The sequence below is a fragment of the Mustela putorius genome, unplaced genomic scaffold (genome assembly GCF_011764305.1).
Source record: "Mustela putorius furo isolate JIRA1106 unplaced genomic scaffold, ASM1176430v1.1 tig00537248_pilon_pilon_pilon, whole genome shotgun sequence".
In the NCBI taxonomy this organism is placed as follows: Eukaryota; Metazoa; Chordata; class Mammalia; order Carnivora; family Mustelidae; genus Mustela; species Mustela putorius.
Window position 1 is genome coordinate 8,079,100 of NW_025422387.1, and position 19,756 is coordinate 8,098,855.

At 56.5% G+C, this 19,756-nt stretch overlaps 1 protein-coding gene across 1 annotated transcript in view; it reads left to right on the plus strand.

Annotated features, from left to right (window-relative positions):
• The window catches only part of DTX1 (deltex E3 ubiquitin ligase 1), a 33,973-nt gene extending 15,459 nt beyond the window's left edge, over positions 1 to 18,514 (plus strand). The window contains exons 3-10 of the mRNA XM_045073502.1: positions 1,558 to 2,239; positions 14,480 to 14,541; positions 14,882 to 15,043; positions 15,321 to 15,382; positions 15,898 to 16,056; positions 16,164 to 16,325; positions 16,429 to 16,518; positions 17,195 to 18,514. Of these exons, the coding sequence (XP_044929437.1) occupies positions 1,558 to 2,239; positions 14,480 to 14,541; positions 14,882 to 15,043; positions 15,321 to 15,382; positions 15,898 to 16,056; positions 16,164 to 16,325; positions 16,429 to 16,518; positions 17,195 to 17,419 (1,604 nt within the window). The 3' untranslated portion in view covers positions 17,420 to 18,514. The remainder of the gene's footprint in view (positions 1 to 1,557; positions 2,240 to 14,479; positions 14,542 to 14,881; positions 15,044 to 15,320; positions 15,383 to 15,897; positions 16,057 to 16,163; positions 16,326 to 16,428; positions 16,519 to 17,194) is intronic.
• Positions 18,515 to 19,756: the final 1,242 nt, after the last annotated feature.

The following is a 19,756-nucleotide window of genomic DNA, read 5'->3' on the forward strand; positions in this document are numbered from 1 at the left end:
GTGGTCCTTCTCACAAGCTCGCAAAGGGGTTGTGGGGTTGCTTATGCCCGTTTTAGAGATGAGAAAGCTGGAGCTCAGGGATGTTGAGTCACGGGACCACAGTCACAGAGCTGGCCCACTGGGCAGTAGGGACTTGGAATGAAGTCTGTCTGTCTCCCAGACCCTGGGGCCCAGCGCAGTCCCTGGGCTCTGTGGCTATTCTCACTGGATCCTCCCTGCAGCTCTGTGCGGGGGTGGGGGGGTGTCATGGGCTCGCATCACATTCCTTTTTGAGCTGGGGCCACCGAGACCTAGGCAGGCTGAAGGGACTTGCCCACAGTTGAGAAGCAGTCAAGTGTGCAGCCTTCCTGCAGGTGTACCAAGTGAGCCTGGCAAAACTGTCTCTCCAAAGTGGTCCCAAGGCGCAGAGCAGGTTAAAGCCTCTGAGAAGTCCTGCAGCCTGGACTTTGCCTTATCTCTATTTTCACACAGTGTCCCAGGGAGCCTCGCTCCCAGGGAGCACCTAGAGCTTTGGGAACATGAAGCAGTGGTTGAGAGCAAAGCCTCAGTGTCCTCCTTTTTTAAGTGGGGGGCATCAACACCCACCTGGCTGGGGTTATCATGTGGTTCTGTGCATTTTCAATGAGTCCTACGCGTGGAGCCCTCGAAAGCACAGTGGGCAGATGTCTGTTAAAGGAAGGAACACATGAACAAACAGATGAATAAAAAAAACAAAGGAACTGGTGGGCAAAGGGATGGACAGACACAGAAATGAGCAAAAGGCGTGAAGGAACACAAGAGTAACCACACCCAAAAAGGATCGGGGTCTGAACTAGTGAATGCATTTCTACATTCAGCACCTATCTGCTCGGCACCTACTGTGTGCAGGCGCTGGGGACACCGCAGGGAGGGTAACGAAGTCCCTGCCTTGGTGACATTCTAGTGAGAGGAGACAGAAAACAAGATAAATAGGTAAAATATAACTTATGCCAGATGGAGAAAACCAAGCAGGGATGGAGAGAGAGAAAAGGAAGTATGTGGAGGGGTGGCACATTTTTAAATAGGGTAGCGGTAAATGAAGGAACGGCTGAATGCATGAATTAAATTAGGGAGTGCGAAGGCATGCATCTACGGAGAAGCATAAGGGATGAGGGCAGGCTCCGGTGAAGGAGCTAATGAAGGAATTCCTGAATGAACCCAGATAGGAATGCCGGAACTAAGGCATGAATGAATGAATGAATGAATGAAGGCTCCATTGAATGAATGAACGAATGAGCCAATGGAAGAGTGCTTGATTAAAGCTCCCATGAAGGGGGTGGGAGAAGGAAGTTTGGAATAAGGCAAGAAGGCCGGCCTGCCCCCCACTGCGTGCAAGTGCATAGCCCTGGCTGCCCCAGCTCCCCGCGCCGCCGTGCCCCGATCCCTCCGAACAGCCCCCTGGCGCCCCCCTCAACTTCCCACTCCCCTGGGGCCTGTGCAGCCACCGCTCCAGTGTGGGTGCTGATTGGGGGTGGCGAGGGGTGCCTGCCCTCCCCAACCCCCACCCCCGCTCTGACCTCCCTCCCCTTGTGAGCGCAGGCACCATGCGACCCGTGCGGCGCAACTTCTACGACCCGTCGTCGGCGCCGGGCAAGGGCATCGTGTGGGAGTGGGAGAACGACGGCGGCGCGTGGACGGCCTACGACATGGACATCTGCATCACCATCCAGAACGCCTACGAGAAGCAGCACCCGTGGCTCGACCTCTCGTCGCTCGGCTTCTGCTACCTCATCTACTTCAACAGCATGTCGCAGATGAACCGCCAGACGCGCCGCCGCCGCCGCCTGCGCCGCCGCCTGGACCTGGCCTACCCGCTCACCGTCGGCTCCATCCCCAAGTCGCAGTCGTGGCCCGTGGGCGCCAGCTCTGGCCAGCCCTGCTCGTGCCAGCAGTGCCTGCTGGTCAACAGCACGCGCGCCGCCTCCAACGCCATCCTGGCCTCGCAGCGCCGCAAGGCGCCCCCCGCTCCCCCGCAGCCGCCGCCACAGCCGCCAGGAGGGCAGCCCGGCGCGCTCGCCGTGCGCCCCAGCGCCACCTTCGCCGGCGCGGCGCTCTGGGCTGCGCCCGCTGCCGGCCCAACCGAGCCGACGCCGCCCCCCGGGGCGCCCCCGCGGAGCCCAAGTGCCCCCGGCGGCGCGCCCACCCCCGGACAGAACAACCTCAACCGGCCCGGGCCCCAGCGCGCCACCGGCGTGAGCGCACGCGCCTCCATCCCGCCCGGGTAAGACGGGCCCCGGGCGCAGGGTGGCTGCCCTCCGGGGCTAGGAGCGCAGAATCGCTGTGAGCCTAACAGTCCCGACCAATATCTAGCATCTAGTAGATGTTCACTTTGTGCCAAGCGCTAATTAAGCACCTTAACGCGTTCTCGCTGGTTTCCCTCCATGCGCGGGGACGCATCACCCCCAGTTTACAGATGAGGAAGCACCAAGCACAGGGAGGGTTCCTAACTACCCCCAGGATCCCACCATTCACAAGCGAGGCGGGGAGGGGGGGGCATACCAGCAGTCGTGGTGTGAGCTCCGCGTATATCCCTTGCTGAACTAGTGGTCCAGACGGTTCTATCATGCCCAGGTTGCAGGTGGGGAGGCCGGGGCTGGGAGAGGTGTGTCCCCCAGCTGGAGAGCAGGGATTGGAATTCAGAGCCGGGGAATTCCAGAGACTGTGTTGTGTTGTCTTGGAATTTTTAGAAGGTTCCCGCCCCTCCCCAGTCTCCTGTCCATCTCATGGAGGCTCCAACAGACGTGGGCCACTTGTTAGGAGTATTTCCCCTGCACACCACACCTCAAGTTTCCCTGTTGCTTTGGGCTGATACTGTGGCTTTTGGGGGGCTCTGGAGACTCCCGGGTGACATGGGGTAGTGGCAGCATGGGGTGGTGGACCAGGAGAAGTCAGCCCACAGGAACCAGCGTCTCTGCTCTTGTTTTAGCCAGAGCAGCCCTTTAAGGAATCTCCTAGGAATTGGCTTTCCCAGCAGGATTTCACTGAGGAAATCCCTGGGTGAGGGCATCCCAGGCCCCAGGAGACAGACCCAGCCAGAGTCTGTCATCTGCTTGCTCTAGAGCCCTGACTCCATCCGTCTCAGCCTGACCAGTGGGAATGAGAAGGAGGAGCAAAGACCTTGACCTTGAGACAGACCAGAAGGGAAATGACCAGGTGGGGTGGGCACCAAGAGCCAGCTCTGCTCCTCTCACCGTGGCCTGATCCAGGAAAGACCAGCAAAGGTCAGATCAGGAAGGAACTTTTGAGGTTATTCCTGTAGGCTGGAGAAGGGACAAGACCTAAAGCTGGCTGCCTTGTCTGCCTTCTGTCCCTTTGAAGGTGACCGCTTGGGTTCAGATGCCCTCTCAGCTACTTCTGAGTTAGGCAGGCTGGGGCGCACATACTTGTCCTTCATTGACCCTCAGCGTCCTCACAGTGGCATACGGGAGCAGGATCTCCGTGGTGTGAGGACGCTGTGGACCTGAGCATGGCATCTGGTCATCGCAGTGGGGCCACGGTGGCAGGGAGGACTCTGGGCATCCAGGGAGAGGGATGATGTGGAGGCAAGGGAGCCGCCGCCAGGGCTCAGAGCAGCGAATGACTCCTGATTCTTGGGGTGGCTTTCTGCAGCTGCCACCTGCCTCCTCACCCTTCCCTGGGCCTTCCCCCTAGGCCTTTCTTGAGGGAGAAGAGCACAGGCCATGGGGACAAGCAGAGGTGCGCCCCTCATGGCCCAGTGCCAACGGAGAGGAGCCCCATGGAGGTCAGAAGTCTTCTCGGGGAGGCGCTGCAGGAGGGAGTCACCCACTTGGAGTCATGGGACTGGAGTGTTCCCTGTAGGTAGCAGACTGGCTGTGTTATAAAAAGGGAGGACCGGCAGGCCCCCGAATGACAGCAAGGGTAGTCAGCCAGCTGAAGTGGGTGTGGAGGGGGCAGGACCAGGGAAATTCAGGGACCTCAGCAGCAAAAATTCGAGAACCTTCTCTTCGGGGCTGTATTGTTGTAACAACCCACTACTGGGTTATGAAATCAAAAGGTTGTAACCAGATTTTTTTTTTTTTAATGGAACGGAGTGGAATAGAATAGAGTAGGAAAAAGTAGACTATGCAGGCATACATCCTACATAGTGATCATAAGAATTGGTCCAGGAACCTTTTGCATCACTTTTACGTGTGTTCAGTGGGTTTCCAGGTGAAGTGGATTTCTTCGTCACTGATGAACTTTGGACAACCCAGTGTTTCAGAGCAGGCTGGGAATTACTCAGCCTTTATTGCTCAATATTAATTCTCCAAGTATGTACTGTGGGTGTGTGTTCACAGAACTGAACGAGACACATGGGGCCCAGAGTGACAGGGAGACAAACATACAGCAAATAAATGAGTAAATGAACACAATCGCTGGAGAGAGAGGGAAGACCGGGAGGTGCAGAGATAGGGTGGTAAGGTGGAGAGGGAATTGGGGCGGTCGGGGAAGACCCCCTCTGAGGAGGCAGCCAGCACTGGAGAAAGGCTGTTCCAGGTTGAGGGAATAGCATACGCAGTTCAGCGGGGCTTGCAGAACATGGCACCGGCAGGGAAGCCTGTCTCGGGTACTGGCACAGCAGGTGCAAAGGGGCTGGGGTGGGAATGTGTCCAGCAGGTTCTGGAGACCGTACAAGGATGGAGGTTTCCTGCTGGAACAGTAGGGGCTGAGATTTTTCCCAAATGGAGGCACAGAGCCAGATTGGAGCCTTAAGGCTTTTTGCTGCCAACAGTGGGGAGCTATAGAGTGTGCTTGAGCTCAAGAGGGTTATAGGGAGAAGAAGAATTTCTCCTTGGGAGTGCTGTGCTGACCATTGAGCATGTCCTCCCGTGACCTGCTGGAACTCCATTCTCCCAGCCATGTGCCTCCGCCCAATACGCACTCTTCCCCCTGGGAGCCGTTTGTTACCCTCTCTTGAGAACAGGCACTGGCCTGGAAGGGGGTGGAGTGGGAACTGTCAAGCGCTTTCTCATCCCTCCAAAGCCATCCAGACCCTGCCCTGCCAGACAAGCCTGTGTCAAGCCCCCCGACCCCTCCAAAGAACCTGAGCTAAAAATACTCTTTGTGGCTCGGGGTGCGGGGGCGGGGGGGACCCAGGACCTGTGGGTTCTGCCTCCAAACGAGGGGCGTGTGAGGAATGTGGGTGGGGGTAGGGGACCCTGGTTCCTCCTGGCTGAAGCCCCTGCTGCCAGGGCACAGCCTATGCAGGGAAACAGATGAAGATCTCTGAGGAGCCAGGCAGCCAGACCTCCAGGCCTCACCCTGGTCCCCCACACCCCCGTGCCCTCGTGGCCTTCCACATGGTCTCCCTGACTCTATGTTTATGTGCCTGTTTTCCGCTGTGTGAGGACACCAGTCATAGGCTAGGGCCTGCCCTAATGTCGTTAAAACACTCTCATCCCTCATTCTAATCCCCTTTGCAAGGAACCAGTCTCCAAAGTGTCCGAGGCACTGGGGTCAGGACTTCAACATCGGAGTTCTAGGAGGGCACAGTGTAACCGATAACAGGGTCTGTGTATCTCTCTGTCCATCTGTCTGTCTGTGGTTCCCCTCGCCACCTTTCCTTTTCCTTCCTGTTCCCTTCTCCGCACTTCCTTCTGTCCCACAGGACTGACACAGACCCCGAGTCCAGTCCTTTCCCAGCTGGGTGACCTTGGGTGCATGCCTAGCCTCAGTTTCCCTCTCAGCACCACTCATGTGCCCTGAATCTGCAGGGCCCATGGTATGCAGAGCTTTAAATTTGTCCCCACTATGTGATCAGTCCCCAGCCGCATCTCAGCCCCGGGTGGGGAACAGGACCGGAGAGGGGCACCGACTTGCCCAAGGTCACACAGTGCCCGCGGCCTGGGTATTTTTCCACTGCCCCTGTGTTGGGGCAGGGAGCCAGCTGGCAGCCCGCGCCTGGGGGACACCAGGGGTGGGGAAGGCCCGCCCTGTCTCCCGAGAGGGCAGTGTCCAGCACTTTGGAACACAGCTGCGGGGCAGACTCAGAGTTTCCATCCCACGTGCTGGAGGGGAGAGAGGGGACAGCTGCAGGCCTGTTTCCATTTACTGAGAGTTCGCTTTGTCCCCGACCTCGTGTCACGGCCTTTCCACACGTGGCCTGTCATCATCACAGAAACCCCACGCGGTGCGTCCGATTTTTCCCACTCTTCATGTGAAGAAACGAGGCTCTGAAAGGCTGACACCTGCTCAAGGTCCTCAGTCGGAGTCAGGCTATTGGGCTGCCCTACTCCCCTGCCTGTCCACCCCGGGTTTCTTGCCAGGGTCCCAGAGACCTGGCCCTGACTGCACAGGGCCTCAGGGAGCCCGGGGGAGTGGTCGGGCCCAGCTCTGGCCCCTTCTCTCACAGTGTGACCCCAGCGGGACTCATCGCCCCTCTAGTCCCCAGTTGCTGCATCTGTGACGCGCGGCTGCTGTCCAGCTCGAGGCCAGTGTTTTCAAACCCATACCGTCTACACCACCCGCCAGCTGTGGGAAGAGGTGCTTCTCCCGTTCACCCGCCTCAGGCCGGCACACCACGCCAACCTCAGCGGTGCCATAGTGATGCCCCTTGAGTGGCATCTTCCTACCTTAGTTCTCCGTGAGCCTGAGAACCTTCTCCTATTTGCCAGCCGGCAGCGCTTCCTTCTTTTGCCAATTACTTGTCTATTCCTTTTGCTTGTCCCTCTCTTGGGCTACTTTTTGCTCCCTTACTGATTTGCACACACTGCTTGTGTGTTAAGCACAAAAAGATGCCTTACGTGCCATCTTTTTATCTGTCACAGTTTGCAGTTTCTTTTGACCTTCTTTACAGGATCTTATGTTTATCTGTTTTTAAAGGAATTAGCCCATATCCAAGGAGCAACTACTGTGTGCCAGGCATTTTGGGGGCCCTGGGGATTCAACAGTGGACAGAGCAGATAATCCCTACCCTCCCCGAACCACAGTCTCGTGAGACTCAAACAATGAACTAAATAAATAAATTCTGGAATGTGGTCCGGAGAGGGGTAGCTGCTGCGGAGGAAACATAAAGAGTAGGTGACACATAGGACCGATGAGAGGGGCGTGATTTTTAAATAAGGTCACAAGAAGCCTCCCTGAGAATGTAACATTTCAGCAAAGGCTACAGGAGGTTAAAAAAGCAAGCCAGCTGGGGAACTGGGGGAAGAGCATTCCAGACAGACGGAACAGCTTGTGCAAAGGCCCTGAGGCGGGAGCAGGCCTGGTATGTTTGAGGAAGTCAGTGTGGCTGGAGAGGCTGCAGGCAGTGAGCGTGGAGGGTGGGAGATAAGGTCAGAGATGAAATGGGGCCAGTCTTCTAGGGCCGGAGGCTGGAAGCGTTTGGGGGGTGGTGCGGGACTTGGGCTTTTATTCTGAGTGAAATGGAAGCCAGGAGGGTTGTCAGCTGGAGAGGCTGGTGCGACTTTTTTGTTACAGGTTCCCTCTGGATATTGAGACTATGCCACAGGTAGGGCCAATGCAGGAGGCAGGAGCCCATCTGGAGGTGGGCTTTGATATTGTCAGTATATTTGGGTGTTTTCTTCCCATTTTTTATTTCCACCAGTGATTTTACGTTTTTCTTTGAAAGACTTCGTATTTTGTTCTTCGGTTCTTTAATAGGTATTACATTTCAGTGTTTCAAAGGACATCATGAAAATCTCACCCTCACTGTGCCCCCCCCCCCCGTCAGGCCTGTGGCCTGCCCACCCTCCCCCTTTTCCTGGCCTCCTGTGCAGTCCCCCCTCCCTCCTGGGCGCCTCACCGCAAGGTCAAACCAAACACCCCCACGCCCCAGACCTGAAGCACTTCCTGCCCTGCTCTCTGGGAGGCCAAACCACACACCCCTGTCTGCATGTGGCTGCCCCAGGCCGTGGGAACCCGCCAGCCCAGCCCTCCCCTCTCCTCCCCTCCCCTCCCCTCCCCTTCCCTTGGCTTCTCTGACAGAGCCCTGCTCTGGGGGTTTGGGAGCCCAGGGCATTGAAGGAGAGTGATGCTGAGCCCCCAGGCCCCTGGATAAATCTGGCCCTAAGTGGCCACCAGCCCTCAAAAATTCTCCCTAGCGGACTTTTGCACACTTTATTCCCTAAGCGTAGACAGGGGCAGGGATGAGAGGTTCCATCGTAGAGAGGGGAAACTGAGGCCCACAGGAGCTCAGAGGCTTGTCCAGGCAGAAAGCCGAAGTGAGCAAAGGCCTCCAGACGGCAGCTGTTGATGGCCTGTGGTTTTGCTAGGCCCAGGGGGCACCCTGGAGCTCAGTGTAATGTCCTCAGCCCTGGGTCCTGCAGAGGGGAGTGGGAGTGGAGACTTGGCTGGTCCCAGGTATAGGTAGAGGGGGCAGGTGAGGGGAGCAGGCCCAAGGAACATGGGGGATCCCCAGGAACTGCTCAACGTCCTTCTCCCCTGACATGGCACTCTCACTTCTGCCCTTTCCTCACCCACTTGGACCCAACTGACTGAGGCCAGAGCCTCCCAAGGTTCCCCAAGGGACCACGGGGTAAGCACCAGGTGTCCCGAGGGCCCCTGAGGCCCATCAGGGGACCTGGAAACCATCACCAGAGAATGTGACTTGTCTGGCGTCTACCCAGGGCACAGGGGCAGGGGGAAGACAGGGAGCCTAGCTCTGGGCAGAAAGATGGGAACGCAGCTGGCCTAAAGGGTGTGACCACGTGGCTTCCTTCTTCCCTGGGGTCCCAAACCCTACTTCGTGCCTGGAACAGAGAGAGGAGTAGCCAGAGCAGGCCCGTGGGTCCTCTGTTCGGCCACTCAGGCAGCCTACCTGGGCCTGAGCCAGCTCTGGGGTCCACATCAAGAACTTCAGGATCTGGTGGGCTCAGAAAGCTTGCTCAACTCCAGATGGCCCCACAGAACTGCCTGGTGGGGTCAGCCCTGGCCTCTGACTCGGAAACTCCAGGAACTGGTGCCAGCTGCACCACTAACCAGCTGGGTGACCTTAGTGAAGTCACTTCCTTTCTCTTGGCCTCAGTCCCATCATCCCTAAAACCAATGACAGATTTCATCTCATGCACCATCTCTGCTCGAATGGTTATGTCTTCCAGGAGCACTCTTGAAGAGGAGTCTGAAGTTGTGTTTTGGCTTAGTAGAAAGGAATGCTGGGATCGATTGGTGATGCCTGCCATGAGTGCAGGAATGGCAAGAGTACTACACAGGTCATGTATTTGCCAGTCCCACTCCATCCTTGTCTCTGGGAGGACACTGGTATTAGAACTGCACCGTAGGTCCTCTGAAGGGACCATAGAACTAGCAGGTCAATTTTTTTTTTTAGTTCAACTCCTCCATTTGGTACTTCCTGAGAACCCATTTGCATGGGGTTTCGTCCACAATCCAAGGGCCCAAGGGCTGGTTCAGACACATTTCTAGAAGATCACAATCTGGTGCAAGAGATAGAAGTGGAACCATACAACCAGAAAGCAAGATAATATGTCTGTATCCTAAAAACAAAACAAAACAAAAACGGCAGGGTCAGGAGAGAGAAACATGGTCCCTTGGGAATTAAAAGGGGGTAGCTATGGATTTATTTGAGGTAGATCAGAAAAGCCCTCATGAAGACAGTGGCCTTTGAGCCTGTCTTCAAAGGACAGATGTGAATTAGGAATAGTAGGGACAGGCTGGAGGAACAGTGTGGCAGAGATGCCCAGGCAGGAAAAGGCAGGGAACAGTGTGAGGAACAGCAGCTAGGAAAATCTTGCATTATCTCATCCTGCCTTTGAGCACTGCCTTCCAGTCCGTGTAGATATGAAGCCTCTCTGTTCTTCCTTGACAAGAAGGAAAGCCAAACACCCCAGCCCTCTTTCTCAGACCAATCCTGGGGGGTTTTCTCTCAGACAGAGCCTCCTGCCTGGGCCACTGAGCCATGGTGAGGGAACTTGGTTCATGTCATATGGCTAAGCACAGACTCTGGAGTCTGACAGCCTGGGCTGGAATCCTGGCTCTACCACTGGCAAACTACTTCAGCTCTCTGGGCCTCAGTTTTTTTCCCTCTCTATAGTGGGGATGTCATAGACTTTGGGGAATGATTAGATGAGGGGAGTGGAACAGGACAACAGCATTGGGACCATAGTGAGTGCCTGGAATTTCTGACCACAGAGAACACCCCTTTGCCTGTCTCTGTGTGGCACACTCACCAAGACAATTTCTGTGCAATGCCTGGGATCCTCAAAACCTCATTATGGAACCTTGGCCCCAAGTGGGATACAGAGCACTTTTGGGAATTTCTCAGGAAACATTTGCTTGGGCCTTTGGACAGGACGTCCCCTGAGCGTGAATGCTGGCAGAGGAACTTGAGGGGACTAGAGGCCCTAGATGGTGTTTCTCTGGGACACCTGCTTCAAGGCTCACTTCAAATATGTGTAGAGAACACATGGGAACAAAGGGCCTGAACGTGTACTCATGAGTCACCTGCTCAGAAAGTTCCCACCAAATTCAGCCTTCCTTCCTTCACACAACAAGTGTTTCTCAAATGCCTGCTATGTGCTGTATACTAGGGTTGAAGTCAGGTGGTCAAGGAAGGTCTCTGTGATGAGGTGGCATTACCGTAGAGACCTCAGAGAGCCATTTGGCATCTGGGGGGAAAGCCTTCGAGCAGAGGGCACAGCAGGTGCAAAGGCCCTGACAGGGGACTTATGCTCAGTGGGTTAGAGCCACAACAGCTGTGTCTGGAGGAGCAAAACGGAGGGTGTAGGAGATAAGGCCACAGAGTCAGGGAGGGCCTGGTCAGATCAAAGACTTCATAATCAGGTCATGGTTAGCACTAAGGCAATCAAGCAATCAATAAGGTAATGCAAAGATAGAGATTTCTCTGGAGTAAAAGGGTAGGGAAGGTCTCTGATAAGGTGACATTTGAGCAGAAATCTGTGTTAAGTGAGGGATCAAGGCATGAGGATATCTGGGGAAGAGCATTCTGAGAGAGAGATCAGCAAGTGCAAAGGCCCTGGGGTAGGAATATGGCTGGTGTGTTCCAGAACAGCACAAAAACCGGGGGGAGGGGTAGGTGGGGTGGGCCTGGGGTAAGGTGGGTGAGAGGTGACTACAGGAGAAACAGAGTTCAAAGGGTAGGTACTGGCTATCTCCCATAGGGCAAGGAGGTTGGATTTTACCCTGAGCAAGGTAGGATCTGTGTGGGGTTGAGGGCAGAAGAAGAACAGGGCCGATGCAGAGGTGGGAAAGACAGCAGGAAACCCAGCATGGCAATGGGACCCATCTCCATCCTGGGGTGGTCAGCCCTGGCTTCTGGTTAGAGCAGATCTCAAGGGGGTCCGATGGCTTCCTCTTACCATTTGCCAGCCTGGGCCCCAAGAGGGTGAAGCAGAGAGTGCAGGCCGGCCCCCCTTCCAGGAGGCCTGCGGGCAGCAGACTCTTGTCCAGGGCATGAGGATGTGCTCGCTGACTTGGAGGAAACAGTGCATCCCACATCAAAAGGGGCCCCTGGGCGGCTCCCACGCTCGGGCATCGTGGGAACCCTGCTACCCTGGGTTCTCTCAGAGGGCCTGCAGATTGAGAGAGGCTGGGGGCTGCCTTCACACTCTTCCCCGGCTCGTAATGAGTAAATAAAAAACAGCCCCACTGTCACACCCTATCCACCACCTTCCCAGGAGCAAGACTCATTTTTGTAAATTGGGTTCTGTGGTTTTTAAGGGCTGCCAGAAATTGTTGCATGACTGAGATTTTAGAAACCTTCCCTTTCCAAGGTGCCCTCCTCCCCGGACAAAGACTCAGCAAGACCAGGGTCATGAACTGGACCAGATGCTGGGCATTAGATAGACCTGGGGTAGCGAACTATCCTCCCTGATGGGCAGAGGCTGTGCTGAGGATTCTGCTCAGCTTGAGAGTGCTGTGATGGATTAGTGATGTCTGCCACCAGTAGAAGACAAGCAGTACTTGCTTGCACGCTAAATATTGTTCTTGCTATCCATTTTACAGATAGCCGTGGACAAAAAGAAGGATTTTTTTTTTCATGAGACAGAAGGGAAGAGAGGAGGTGGGGGGGACCTAGATATTCTGAGGTCCTTAGCAGTGTGCCTACACTAGAACTCTATTAAAGGACAGGGCAGGAGGAGAAGCTTGACGTACGTGCCCCTTTGTTTTCCTGTAAGAGTAAGAGGAGGGATGAGATTAGGTGATATCCTGCAGGAAGGTCCTAGAGGATTATGACAGACCCTGGGAGGGTCAGATGGAAACTCAGCCCCATCTCTTGGGTCCCAGCAGGCTACACGAAGGAGAAAATCCTTCTCCGCTCACACCCCTGCACCATACTATGAGCTTTGCATGTTTTAACTCACTGAATGCTCACAGGACTTTATTCCAATTACAGATGGGGAAATTGAGGCACAGCACCTTTCTGCACACACACCTCAACTGTGACCAGGTGGTTCCCTGCTGCAGACCCCTCCCCACGCCATAAGAGGGGTCTGGGAGGAGTGCTGCAGGGAGCCCAAGTTCTAGTCTGTGCTGCTGAACAGGGAGAGTAGAGCCTGTGTGCAGTGCAGGGGTGCACAAGACTCTGTGCAAAGTGGGGGCCTCCCCAGCCAAGCATCTGCGTGTCTGTGTGTGTCCCCATGTGCACCGGGTGGCTGCATGAGCTGCTTCTCTCATCCAATGGCATGCCCTCACGCCGTGTGCATGCCTCCGTATGCATGGTGTGTCCCCTGCAGAAGTGTGTGTGTGTGTGTGTGTGTGTGTTCCCTGAGATGCCTCTGTGTGTGCCTTTGGATATATGTGTGCGTGATATATGTTCCCCAGTGTGTTGGTGCATTTGTGTGCTTTTGTGTGTGTCTGCGTGCAAATGTGTGTGGTGCATTCCCCCACGCACATGTATTCTGTGTCTGTGTCTGGGGAAGGAGCTTCCTGGGATGTGTGTATCCATGTGGGGAGGTGCCTATTGGTGCAGTGTTCTCTATGTTGTGTGTGTGTCTGTGTACTTGGATGTGTGGTATGTTCCCCCAGTATATGTGTGCATGGACAAATAACGCCTGTTCCCCAGGAGTGTGTGCGTGTGTGTTTCTGGATCTGCTGCAGCTGCGCCCGAGCCTGCCTGCCAAGCATACCATTTGCTCAAAGATGCTTTCCAGCCGGCTGCCCGGGATCACCTGTGCCTGCCAGGGCCAGGTAACCAGGCAGCCCTGGCCAGGCTCAGACCTTAACAGGCAGGCAAAGGGGTAGTAGCAGCAACTTCCCCAGCTGTCCCTGCCCCCATCCCTTCCTGCACCCTCTCCTGGCACATCGCCCAAGCCCCTCTGGCTCCCCTGGCTTGAATAACACATCTCTGCATGGAGACTTACCTATCCAGCATGTCAACAGCCAGACAGACAGTAGTACACCTACGTAATCCAGCGCTGAAGTCGTGACAACTCAGGAAGGCATAGTGTACAGATCACCGCAGCCACTCTCATTCAGCCCTCCCAGCAGTCCTGGGGGTGAGGTGTGATTATCCCCATTTTACAGATGAGAAAACCGAGGGTCACAGAGGTTCAGTGACTTGCTCAAGCTTGTCACTGCAGTACTTTCATGGTTTCTTCTCCAAGGGGAAGGTGAGATAAACCATGACTTAGCGGGCCGAGGTGCAGAGAGGTGAAACTGCTCAAGCAGGGTTACTCATTAGTGGGGTGTTGGTGATAGGTAATGGCTTTTTTAGGTGCCAGGAATTCTGCAGGACCCTCGACGTGCAGAATCTCATGGACTCTTCGCAGCAAACATAAGGAACGTGCCACTTTACGGATGGGAGACAGGCTTAAGAGAGATGCTGTGAAGTGCTGTGTGATGCCCAGCGAGTTAGCGCTTGAGCTGAGATATGAGAGCATTTAAAATCAGCCAGAGCTTTTTGTTCAGGGAGGGCAAAGAGGGGAAGCAGGCTATGGTTTCCTAGGGCCTCTGCATTTGAAGAGAAGCAATGCCTCAGTTATAGGAACTGATATTAGTAGATCTTCGAGAGGGGTAAAAAAGTGTTCATTGTAAAATGTCTTTGGAAAACCTGGATTTATCATTCCCAATCACATTTCCTTATGCAGGACTTATCAGAGCCTTCAATGTGCTCATATATGTTGTGAATTTTCAAGGAGACAGTGAAGTGTTTCGTAACTTATTTGATCCCTGAATGCTTCTTTCCCAGAACCTTTTATTGGGAGAAATGCTAGAGTGGCTACATCACTCATAGTTGGTTTTAAGGCACAGTGGCCAGTGGAAGGGAGCTGTTGGACCCCAAGCAAGGGAGACCAGCTGAGGTGTGGGGAAGAAAGTACTAAGTCTAGGGGTCCATTCCATTGTAACTGGGGCAGAGATCCCAATCACATACCACACCACACCACACCCCCCCCAGAGAAGGATGTTTGTGACCCTGGTGATCATTCTAAATGACGGGACAGGCACGAAGAGGTCAGAGTATGCCCAGGAGCCAGAAGGCAAACCAGGATCTCCTGATCTTCTGGTGTGGGGCTGGAGTCCACTACGGCCTCTTTTCTCCCCTCAGGGTACCCGCGCTCCCGGTGAAGAACTTGAATGGTACCGGGCCAGTCCATCCGGCCCTGGCAGGTGAGATCCAGTCCTGAAGGGGCAGAAGGGCGGGGCCCACGTGGAGGCGGCCCCACCTATCTGCCCTGTGGCTCCGCCCCTTGACGGGACTAGTGGGCGGGACCCAGAGGAAAGGTCCTACTGACATTGTGGGGGGACTGCAGAAGGCATTCCACTCGGCTAACACCCGCGGTGGGGCGCAGGGGGCCCCAGCCTACTCACCTGAAGGCTCCCGGATTCCCGGGCCGAGCAGGTGGGCGGGGCCTGAGGAGGACTCAGGGACTCACCCAATGGCGGGAGGGCGGGGTGGGAGGGGACCAGGTGGGCGCCCCGCCCCCTGACGGCCCCGCCCTCTCTCCAGGGATGACGGGGATCCTGCTGTGTGCCGCGGGCCTGCCGGTGTGCCTGACGCGGGCCCCCAAGCCCATCCTGCACCCGCCGCCTGTGAGCAAGAGCGACGTCAAGCCCGTGCCCGGGGTGCCCGGGGCGTGCCGCAAGACCAAGAAGAAGCACCTCAAGAAGAGTACGCCTTCCGCGCTGACCCTGACCCCACTAACCTCACCCTTGACCCCAGCGCCTCTGACCCCTAACTCCAGTTTGTTCATAGGACTTAGAACTCCACCTCCATCTCCTGATCTCAGCTCCCTTTCCCCTGACCCCCTCTGCCACCAACTCTGAGTGCGGCAACCGCTGACAGGTGACTCCTGCCAACCCCTCTCTGAACCCTGACCCCGTCCTGAGCCAAGCCCTCAGGGGGAGATTCTAGGCACCCTCGAACCCACCCCGCTGTGTCTTTGCAGGTAAGAACCCCGAGGATGTGGTTCGAAGGTACATGCAGAAGGTGAAGAACCCGCCAGATGAGGTGAGCCCCCACGGGCGGGTCCTGGCCTGGGCAGAGGGCGGCGACCTCGCCTCCCCAGCCCCTGACCTCCCACCCCACCCCCCTCCTGTGGTTCTGTGTGTCAGTGTCTCCTCCCAGTCTGGGGGTTCGCCTTTTTCCTTTTATGCAATGTCTTGTGATAAACAGAAATACTTTGATGTAATAGAATCACATTTGTCAATCTCCTGAAGAATGACAGTTTTCGTATCTTATTATCACCCGTACTTTCCACCCCATATTTAAATTTTTCTTTTGTATAGTTAAAGCTGTAATACCTCCGGAGGGGGGCTGCGAGGGGCCCCGTCTTCCTCTGCCATGTGTCTGCATTCAGTGTAAGGGGGTGTCCTCGCCCTTTGCCAAATGGGTACCAGAGGCGAGGCAGTCTGACCCTTGGGGACTTGGGGCCCTGGGGGCGTGGCCCCGCCCAGGGCCGCGCCCACCTAAGGGTATCCTGCCCTGGCCCGTCCTCAGTCTCCTCTCTGGGCCCCTGCCCGCAGGACTGCACCATCTGCATGGAGCGCCTGGTCACCGCATCCGGTTACGAGGGCGTGCTTCGGCACAAGGGCGTGCGGCCCGAGCTTGTGGGCCGCCTGGGCCGCTGCGGCCACATGTACCACCTGCTGTGCCTCGTGGCCATGTACTCCAATGGCAACAAGGTGGGCGGTGCGGGCCGGTGGGTGGGGCCGGTGGGTGGGGCGCAGGCAGAGGGGCGGGGCCGGGATGCCTGGGGGGGCCTCACCGCCAGCTTCTGTCCCCGCCCCAGGATGGCAGCCTGCAGTGCCCCACCTGCAAGGCCATCTACGGAGAGAAGACGGGCACTCAGCCGCCTGGGAAGATGGAGTTCCACCTCATCCCCCACTCGCTGCCGGGCTTCGCTGACACCCAGACCATCCGCATTGTCTACGACATCCCCACCGGCATCCAGGTCACCCCCGCCCTGGCCCCGTGGTCTCAAATCCTCTGAACCCTGCAGAGCCCCCCCTCCCCCCACCTATCTGCAGTTCAAGCCCGTGCTTCCCTCCCCACAGGGCCCCGAGCACCCCAACCCAGGCAAGAAGTTCACCGCAAGAGGCTTCCCGCGCCACTGCTATCTACCCAACAACGAGAAGGGCCGGAAGGTGGGTGCCCTGAGGGTGCAGGGGTGTGGGAGCTGGCCAGGGCTCCCCCTCACCCCCAGTCCCTGTTTCCTCTCTGCACCAACAGCTACCACTACCCCCTAGTGCAAGTCCAGCCCTGCCAGTTGCGTCACACCCCCCATCTCATTTGCAGCTTAGTGAGGTCAAGGTCTTGACCCTATTTTACGGAAGTCTCCGACAGGGCAAGTGACTTGCCCAAGGTCACACAGCTAGTAAGTGGGAGAGCCTGGATTTCACCCCTTGCAGTCCAGGCTCTTCACCACCACACTCCCAGCTGTCAGCGTCGCTTCCTGATTTTCAAGAGAAGTCAGACCTTCTGACTTTCATGGGAAATCTCCAGGTTTTTGAATATTGCCCCAGAAGTCACCAAGTGGCTATTTAGCACACCAGATACAGCTGAGGGCCTTCCATTTGTGACCTAGATGAAACAGGCAGAGAGCCTGGAAGGAGCTCTTACCGGGAGCCCATCTAGGGACACGGCCAGGCTGGGCGGCCACTGGGAAGGCTGCAGGGCTTAGAAGGCAGTAACAGAGCCACAGAGTGGCCAGGGAGGGAGGGAGGCTGGACTAGGGGGCAGGGGGTGGGGGCTCCAGCCACAGGGTGGGACTGCCGGGGCCCTCCCCTCACACCCACACCTGCCCCGGTGTCCGCCCACCAGGTGCTCAGGCTGCTTATCACGGCCTGGGAGCGGAGACTCATCTTCACCATCGGCACATCCAACACCACGGGCGAGTCGGACACCGTGGTGTGGAACGAGATCCACCACAAGACCGAGTTTGGGTCCAACCTCACAGGCCACGGCTACCCGGACGCTAGCTACCTAGACAACGTGCTGGCGGAGCTCACAGCCCAGGGCGTGTCCGAGGCGGCGGCCAAGGCCTGAAGCCCGAGGCTGCCCACCACCTTCCCTCCTGCTTGGCCCCCTGGTCCGGCACTTGCCTCCCTCTACCAGGTGTGTCCTGGCGGCCCAGGTTCAGGGCTGGGGAGGAGCCTGCGGAAGGAGCCAGAAGCATTCTGGAGATGTGGCTGGAGCTAGTTGGAATGTGCTGGGAGGAAAGCAGGCCAGCCGGCTCCGACTTGTAGCTCCCCGAGAGGGTGGCGGAGAGAGTACCAGGAACCACAGCAACCTCCCTACCAAAAAGACAGAGCCCCACCCCCTCACGCAAACACACGTGTCCTGTTGAACACATGCACGCACACCCACGTGCCTCTACTTACCCCCAGACTGGGGGGGAAGAGACAGAAGACCCCTGTGATACTCCATATGGATTCCCATCTGTGTCTCTATTACATCAGTACAGGCTTGTCCACAGGCAGGATTCAGGTCAAGCACCCCGGGGGCCTGCTGGGGCTCCAAGGGGTAAGGGGCCCTTGGGAAGCTCAGCCTCTCCCCGCCCCCCCCATCTCTGCCACCCACTGATGGGCAGTTGTGGGCCCCTGGGGTAGAAGCCCCAGCTTAGTCAGCAGGTTTGCAAAGGGGCAGGCCAGAGAGAAGTCCCCCCCACCCCTCGAGAGAGAGCCAGAGGGATCTTATTCTGTGCTGGTGTCTCCATCCTTCTGGGACTCTGACGTCCTTCTCCCCTCCCATCCCCAGGCCTTATGTCTGTCCCAGATAAAGGCACTGTTCTTTCCTCCGCACTCCATCCTCTCCACCAAATGCTCCCAAATGTCAAGATCCAAAGGCTGGAGCTTCTGGCTTCAGGAGCAAGACGAGGAGGCCTAGCTTAGGCCAGCAGGTCTAAAAAGCAGACCAGACAGCAAAGAGTCCATTTTGCTTTCCTTGGGAGTGGGCAGTGGGGCGGCTGATGGTCTTGGCCAACCAGGGGCCTGTTGCCCAGGCAACTCACCAGCTCCGCCTCTGTTGATTGGCTGCCATGGTGGAAGTCAGCCAAGATTTAAAGGGACGCCAGCGATTGCTCTTTTGAAAACCTACCAGTCCCACTGTGGGTGGAGAAATAAATGGTCTTTCTCCTCCTCACTCAGTCTTTTCCTGCGGAGGGGTGGAGTGGGGTGGGTGGCTCTGTCCCTGGGGGGGCCTCTGGCCCACCCCATCGGGGAGCTTGCTACAAAATGATGGCCCCGGGACCATTGCCCCTCTCAGCCTTGGGCAGCTGGAGATGGAGGGTCCCCATAATTCTCTAATCTTAGAGCAACACAGGGAGTGTGAGGGTGACAGAGGCAGGCCCTCCCAGCCCTAGTCCCCAAGAGGCGGGCCTGAAGATGCTGTTCTCAGGCACGGCCCAAGGCAATGCACACAGCTGCTCCCTAGTAGAGTACTGGGAATGAGGGACCCTTCCCTCCCCCAGTACAGTACTGGGAATGAGAGACACCCCCCCCCCAACAGTCCTGGGAATGAGGGACTTGGGCTGGGAGCTGAGAGCTTACGGGAAAACATGGACGAGCTGGGAGACACCGCGACTAGCCCCTCGAGCTCCAGCCCCTGCCCTAAGAAAGGAGGGGCCGGTTCTGTCTAGGGACAGATCCCAGGATCTGCAACAAGCTTCCTCACCCAGGATGCTGAGTGACGGAGGTAGATTCTGCGGCTCCAGGCGACCCCTGCTGGCCACGCTCGGGATAGCGCTGCCTCGTCCTGGGTCCCCCTAATCTCCAGATACGCTTTGGTTTCTGTCCCACCCTCTAGTGACACAAAAACCAGAAATGAGTCCTTGGAGCCCCTTCCAGTTCTGCCATTTGGGTGTTCCCAAATATTTTACCCTCTATGATTCATTCTCAAACAAAATATCACCTCAAACCCCACTATACAAAATTGCCCAGCCCCGTGATCATCAAATCCTATGTTCAACCTTATCACCAGGGCAACTTGTTAAAAACCCTGGTCCATGTGCCCACACTCCTTCAGATTCTGATTCAGTAAATCTGGGTGGGGACCGAGAATCTGCATTTCTAGCAGACAACCTAGGGGGTGAGTTTTGGACCACAACAGTCTAAGAAACACCTCCCTGGTTCCCAAACCAGTTTCATGGAACCCAGTTTGACAACCACACATCGAGACACTCCCTCATTTTATACAGCATGAACCAAGGCTCAAAGAGGGGGTCAGAACCTAGGCCAAGGTCTCCCAGGCTCCAAGGGTCTGGGTCTGGCATGCTGAGCTCCAAGCCTCCATTATTCCCGAGGGAACCAGATTCTGGAAGCTTGCGGTTAGGACTCTCGGCCAAGGCAGGGTTCAGGAGGATCAGTGAGGTTACACGGATTGGCA